At 35.5% G+C, this 7,612-nt stretch overlaps 1 protein-coding gene across 3 annotated transcripts in view; it reads left to right on the top strand.

Moving 5' to 3' along the window:
* The first annotated feature begins 4,411 nt into the window (after nucleotides 1-4,411).
* LOC126810536 (protein CLEC16A) overlaps nucleotides 4,412-7,612 on the top strand; it is a 54,537-nt gene continuing 51,336 nt past the window's right edge. For all 3 annotated transcript variants that reach the window (XM_050535653.2, XM_050535652.2, XM_050535651.2), the window contains exons 1-2: nucleotides 4,412-4,616; nucleotides 6,909-7,037. In XM_050535653.2, the coding sequence (XP_050391610.1) occupies nucleotides 4,540-4,616; nucleotides 6,909-7,037 (206 nt within the window). In that variant the 5' untranslated portion in view covers nucleotides 4,412-4,539. The remainder of the gene's footprint in view (nucleotides 4,617-6,908; nucleotides 7,038-7,612) is intronic.

Here is a 7,612-nt window from a genome sequence, read left to right as displayed (position 1 = left end):
CTAGTATAATCTTTTTGTGGTATATTGTTTACTTATATTATGAATAAATGGTGAACCAAAATTTTATAGTTTATTACACTTATCTTTTACAGGCTAAAACTTCGATCATTGCACACTCATCGATTACCTTTATTAATATTATTAACATTGTGGCAACTGTCGATATTCTAAATCTTAAATTTACTTGATAAAACTGTGTGTGTGTGTGTGAGAGAGAGAGAGGGAGAGATAGGGAGAGAGAGAGAGATGGAGATGGGGTTTAACGTCCACTCGACACAAACTAGGTCATTTCGGGACTAACATATGGTTCATGTTTATTTTAATAATTCGCTTGCGTGTAAGGGACTTTAGCAGTGGGAGGAAACCGGAAGACCCGGAGAAAACCCTCGAGGTTGGACAGGCGACCCGACTCCCTGTCACTTACATGCGCTACCCATTCGGTCATTCAATCCGTCTACCATCTGAAAGGTACAACCGGGGAATCGAAACCACGCCAGTTGATTCAATGACAGACCTTATGATACAGTGCGCACTTGCTAACCAATCGGCCATCAAACCCCCTGATAAAACTGTACCCCCCCCCCCCCCCAAACAGTGTTTTAATCATCCAAAGTACATTGTATTGAAGGGTTGGTATCGCATAAGTGCCAAACCAGAAGGAAATTACAAATTTACTTACTAATAAGTATATACGAAATGACAACACACGTAAAATACGACATAATTACCATAATTTAAACAGACTTTCATACATTTGGACTGATAATAAATATAATATGATGTATACAATATGTGAATTGGAAATATAACATTCACAACTATAATGAAGTTAAAAAGGAAATGGAGTTTAACGTCCTACTTGTCTGTTCCGGCTGGGCTAATGAAGGCGGACATACGCCATGCAGTGTTCTATGGGGAGTGGGCCTACTCTTAAGGCCCGGTCCCACTGCACTTACGGATGCAAAGAGGATGTAAAACGGGGAAAAAAACGTGCCTTCCGTTTGAAAACGCCATGTACTCATAGCATACGTCGTGTTTCATACGCTCTATCCATCGAGCATCCGTGTACGATGTAAATGCGCGACATATACGAGCACCAAACGTTCCATGTCCGTTATCATCCGTTAAACGTCCACTGTATGTATCCTCTCTGCATCCTCTGGGCATCCTCGCAACTCACATCCGCTCCAGCTGAAAACGGAAAGAGGGGGGAAAGATAAGGTACTTTGAACGTCTATACATCGTTAGTAGCACGGAAATAGAAAGGATGTAAGCATCTCGTATATAAAGTTTTCAAAACGGACAAAGCGTTTGTATCTAGGATGTATCTGGTATATTGAAGGATGTCGGAGCTGTCATCCACTTCCATCCGCTTGGCTTCCGATGAACATCCATTCGACATCCCCGCTACATACTTCCCACGTTCGTTCTTTTCCGTTCTGTTTTCGCAAATTTTTGTCAATTTTGTCCATTTCTGGAGCGGATGAAAACGGATGGAGCCACCCCCGAAAGTTTGCTCGTCCGCTATGTCCTTTTTGCATACGTTTTGTGTCCATCGGCCACTGGGGCCGGGCCTTTAGTTTGAATTCCAAGTGTCGAAGAATGCGTTTACAAGCACGCCAATGTGTACACGCCAGAATATACCGGGATCGAACACGGGACCTCCAGGCTGGCGAGTCAAGGTCTTACCCACTGATCCCCCGCGACTCCCTTTTTGCAACTAGCTTATCACTCCTAATGCCCAGACCACATTATTATTATCATAATACCACGATATAAGTGACCTTCAAGTGTCCAGAAGCAAGCAAAATTAATAGCTATCTATTTGAAGCTTGCTTAAATGCAAATTATATACTTCATACTTTTTTGTATAAAGGATATGCTGTGTGTACCTTAAAACATTTCATTTAATATATTGGTACTCAGTTGTACAAAAATTGCATATTTTTGTATCTCAAAGTCCCCCGCCTCTCCCCACCGAGCCCAAGGCGACTAGTGCAAAAACCAGTTCAAAGATCGCTCAATCAAGGTGAAATTATGTCTGGGGAATTGGAGCCCGGGACATTTTTACTTGATTGGTTAGTTTGTAAAAACTCAATTGTCCATTTTATCGTTAACTTTTTAAACCTCGTGGGTGTTTAAATCCATTTAAATCTCAGCCACCTGACGTTCTAGAGAGTTGATTATAGGCTCGTCATGTGAATAAATGTCTAAATCACGGCTGAGAGCAATTAACTTAATATTAACTGATTAACGTATAAATGAGATTTTTAAACGCGTTAATATTTATATAATGAATTAACGCGTTGACACTCTGTGGCGTCATACATATGCATATTCGGCCGGAAAATCGTTACCTAGGCCCATGATGGGGCCTGATTCACGCAAAATATCATTTAGAGATCACAGCGCCACTGTCGCTTTAGTTACGTCTGCCGGATTGGGCCTCCGGTCGAACTAAACAAGGTCGAACATACCAAATTCGATTTGTTTTAAAACGTTTTCCCGTCAAAATGCCACCTATTTGGATTTGAAACCACTTCACGAAGTGTGATGGTCGTAAGAGCTACAGTGAACGACTGCCAAAACTATCAAAAATGTATCATCGCTACCTGGCTGCATGTGCGACTTCAGCATCATCTGAACGTTGATTTTTGGCATATGGATTTGTTTACGAGCAAAGGCGCATGTCTCTTTTGAAGGGTACAGCCGATGTATTTGTATTCCTGTATGAAAATGATAAAGAGTCCAGAATAAAACTAATGATCAAGAATACGTTTGTTTGGTCTCTGAAATAGGTTGGGTACGAAAATGACCACGTTTTAGGAGCTTCGATAATTAACTCATAGTAAACCAGTTGAAAAGGAAATTTTAACTTGCCCTCAGCCCTGGTCTAAATACTTTTGGCTTCAAATGTATAAATAATTTATATGACATTTGAAGTCAATCCAACATTAACATTACTCTTTGGCAATAATGAACTCTCAGATGCTGAAAATATTACTATTTTTAAACAGGTGCATAGGTTTATTGAATATTCGAAACGTTTTAATTAATTGAATCAAGAATGTTAATTATCAATTTTAATTTATGTAATATTTATTATAATAACAGGGTAGCAATACATGTACATATTTTTAATTTATTAATTTATAAAACTTATGATAGGGAACTTTACTTTACTCATTTACTTATTTATAAATGTAACACTTATTACAATGTAAATATGTTATAACTTTGTTTTGGAGAGGGGTGATATAGGCTTTGTCCTGTTCCCTAATCCTTTCAGTTATCTGAATAAATATTGTTTATATAAAAAAAAAGAAACACCTGCAATAGGCAGATTAAGCTTTTACATATGCATCTTTAACTTAGATTCAAACAATATAATTTACTATAATATTAATACCACCTGCCCATCATATTTCTAAGAGTTAGCAGGGACGGTACTATTTCGTGTCTTATGACGGGTACCAAAAATTATGACCACATTTGGATTACCAGACATTTTATGTCACTGAACCAGTGTATCTCCAGGACACCTAGTTGAAACAGTATCTGATTTTCGATCCAGGCGGACCTCCCAATAAAAGAATATTATTTTAGAATATATGGAAAAGACCAGAAGAACTTTCTCGACCAAACCGGGAGCGAACCCGAGACATCCTGGTTAGCGTTTTATCGTCTTATGCACTGAGTCACCGCGGCTCTCATTAGATAATTGGGGTGTGGATCATGACACATCATACATTGTAAAGAGTAAATACTATAGAAATAATATAAAATCGAGTGAATGGATTCGCTGTAGCCTACAGTCACGAGTTTGCACTTTTTCTTTTTTTTAAAGGCTTTACTCTAAAATCACATAGATCTAAATTAATCAGGCGAATGGATCCGCAGTACAAATGAAATGAAATGAAATGGGGTTTAACGTCCTTCTGTTCTGCTCCAAACTGGGCTAATGAAGACGGGCATACGCCATACAGTGTGCTATGAGGGAAATTTTGCCCGGACAGCGGCACTACGGCCTACTCTTATATCGAATTCCAACTGTCAAGACGTTACTGATTCGGACAGAATTGTGCCTTTTTACTCATTTTTACTCTAAATATAAAATAGAAAATAATTTTTACCTACAAATACTTCAAACGTCTTTATTTATTTTTCTAATAGGTCTACATAAAAAAAATGTTTTTGAATTTAATTTGTCGGATGAAAAAAAATATATATATTTGTGGCTCATTAAGTCGGATCGATAGCATCCTTAATATCAGTGATTGAAGAGGCCTAGCAAATATTCACTTCTGATCAGTGGACATCATCTGCACCGATGTACAGCACTATAGTTTGGGTCGTGGTCTAAGGGACGGAACTCTTAATGGAGAGCTAGAGGAAGGGGCGTAACTTTTTGTTGATCACCTGAGAAAAATGGCGAATTAAATTATCAACAAGTTGTTAAATATAAAAGAATGATAATAATAAGAACACTGTGATCGTCTGAAGAATTTATAAGACGACATAAGTAGAATAAGTGTCAAAATGTTCACCCGACAGAAGAACTGGATTTCGGGAGCAATATGGAAACCCAAGAACCCCCATTCTTTAGAACATTTAAAGTGAGTTTTTATTTGACCGAGTTTTTTTTTGTTATTCAACATATAGGCTTATGCATGTGGATAACATTTTTTTTTTAAACATCATCTTCTCACGTTAACCAGTAAATTCATCACTAAATTGCAAACGCATATTTAATCTGTTCGCTAGCTTTCATTTCATGAGTGTACGGTAGGCCTACATCGTCATTTGACACTGATTGACGATTGTGGATGAACTCCGATGAACCCTATGCCTGTGCTATCTAGGTCTAATGATATAAGAATTTACATGTCATGTAGTCTTGAAGATGATGTCAAAGACCATGTTTTCTGGTTGATAACTTTTATTTCTCAAATAAAAGGAATGTGTGTTGCCATGGACCTTTGTTGCTAAAACATGGAACAAGATCTTGAAGATGCGAAACAGAACTATTGAGAGAAAAAGTCTAGAATTTGTCATGATGAAAAGATGATATTTTGTTATGTTTCACCACAGACATGCTAAGTTATTCTGGTTAATGTTAATAATAACATAGCTAAAAACGTTGAGATATACTGATGTGTTTGTTTTTAGCTACGATTGGATGCCTTTAGTTCCAAGTGGCAAACTCAATTTCTTTATTAATGCATGTAACATCTTTAAAATAAGATAAGTTTATGCTATTATGATTAATTAAATTTACAGAGGCCAATGTAGTGGCACAACTGTCGCCTAACTCCAAATATTCGCGTTTAAATTAATGAAGCATTGTTTTTGTCTGACTTTAACCCCCATCGAAATCCATTCAAAGTTACAGAGCTTTAGATTGCCCTATTGATTGGCTGTAAAAGCCTTATATTTAGTCCCGCCTTCATGATGACAGCGTATCGTTTAAAAAGATGGCAGTCTTAGTAACGGCTTAACGCCTCGATTTTAAAAACGACAATTTATACCCGTTTCAGGTAGGATTATATGCTTAATTGTAGTTGGGTCTGGCAGAAATATTATAAATAACAATAATCAATCGTTGTTTTTATTAAAAATATTGTCAATTTTGTTTACAAATGCCGGGTGCGGATTGCACCCGCATGTACTACATTGAAGGTAATGGCCTCATGTCTTATCTCTAAACACGGAGGGTTGAGAGATTAAGGTTTGTTATCTATGAGTACTATGACAGCTCCAGAAAATAAAAAATAGCCTTATTCTAAGTACTAGATGTGTTAGTGTCTTACCTGTTGTGTAAATTATCCATTAAATCCTATTTTACTTGTCCAGAGGGTTCAAAAATATTTTTAAATCCAAGTCACATTTGAAAAGCTTTACGTCAGGCTTTTCAAATCATTTAGTTGAATTTTTCCTATTTTTTAAATTAGGTGTGTTAAGATGAAATTTGTATCATCAATTAATTGGAATATTGTAAAATAGTACAATTTGTTGACCAGAATAAAGATTGGGACATATTATTCAGTTACAACAAGAGTGGTAGGCTATTGAGCCTTTGAGACCTTCATCCACAGTTGCTTGTGAACACTATACAAAATGCTTATCATCCGATTTCATTGTCATCAAATTATCAATCAGTTGTTGATTATTTTTCCAAATTCATACGTAATGTTCACTGGGTTAAAAGAAAGACTGATGGATAGAATAAGAAAACAATATATGACCACATTTTAACGTGGATCAGTTGTTGATTATTTTTCCAAATTCATACGTAATGTTCACTGGGTTAAAAGAATGACCATTAAATAGAATAAGAAAACAATATATTACCACATTTTAACGTGGATGTTTTTTGGGGTATAAGCAAATTGTTAATTTTATAGGGTTCTGTGTCTATAAAATATCAATGGCTGCTTTAATGGATCAAGGTTTCTAAAAATAAACAATTAGAATTTAGAAACCAATAATGGGGACAAAAGAAAGAACTATACCGGTAACACACAACATTGTGAAGAAATTGAAAATTTACAATCCATGTTTGTGCATCAACTGAAATATATGAGAATGGCCAATCTGATTAAAATACATTGTACATGTATATCATATTTCTTTTTGTTTTTTATAATTCAAAATTTCGTTTTTCAATGTGTTCACTAAGCTAGGATCAGGAAGAGTTGTTAAATAACCCTCGTTCTGGTTGATGAGAGGGATTAGGCAATCAAATAGTTGGTTGAGTCAAATTTTTGTCATCTAGCACGAGTAACTGTGGGTAGACATTTGCAGCGATAGAAAATATATCGGCCAAGTCCAACAGTTAACGTCCAAGAGACTGACTAGGTTCAAATTAGTTATAAATGATTTATTTTTGTTACTTGTTTTTTTTTCAGGTTTTTATATGGTATGTTGGGTAAAAATCAAACAGTAACAGAACAGAATCGTAGTTTGTTAGTTGAAACATTGAGATCAATTTCAGAAATACTCATATGGGGTGATCAAAATGATAGCAGTGTATTTGAGTAAGTATATCACATTTGACAGGATCATATTAGACAAGGTATTGTCATGAATTACTTTACATAGGAACTATTGACTGTTATTTCTAATTGATTATGTGGTAGATTTACCGGTATATAGTGAAATGACTTCACAAAATAGTATACTGTTTGGTTTTAGCTTACCCAGGTGTGTCAGTCCTGTTTGAAGTAAACTCATCGACAAATATTTTAATTGGGTACTGGTACATGAAAACTGTTGTTATTCATATCGTGAAAATTTTCCATGATTTTGACAAATTTGATTAAGTAAACATTTAAGATTTGATTTTGCAAATAAATATTTATGCTACTGATTTGATTTTAAGTAAACATTTAAACTTTGATTTTATAAATAAATATGCTACTTACTTGGTACTGAAATTGATTCCAGAAAGATCACAAGACTTAATCTTTTCAATAATTATGCCTTCCGTTTTATTTTTAGACCCTTTATTATTGACTCGTTACTTTGTGTAGACTATAGTTATGTAGTTGACTTAACTTGTAAACATCATACATATAGACTACTATTAATCAGTACTATTTTAAAATTTTGA

The sequence above is a fragment of the Patella vulgata genome, chromosome 2 (genome assembly GCF_932274485.2).
Source record: "Patella vulgata chromosome 2, xgPatVulg1.2, whole genome shotgun sequence".
NCBI classification, from domain to species: Eukaryota; Metazoa; Mollusca; class Gastropoda; family Patellidae; genus Patella; species Patella vulgata.
Note: the sequence above shows the minus strand (reverse complement) of the source record. Positions and strands in the feature narration are given on the sequence as shown.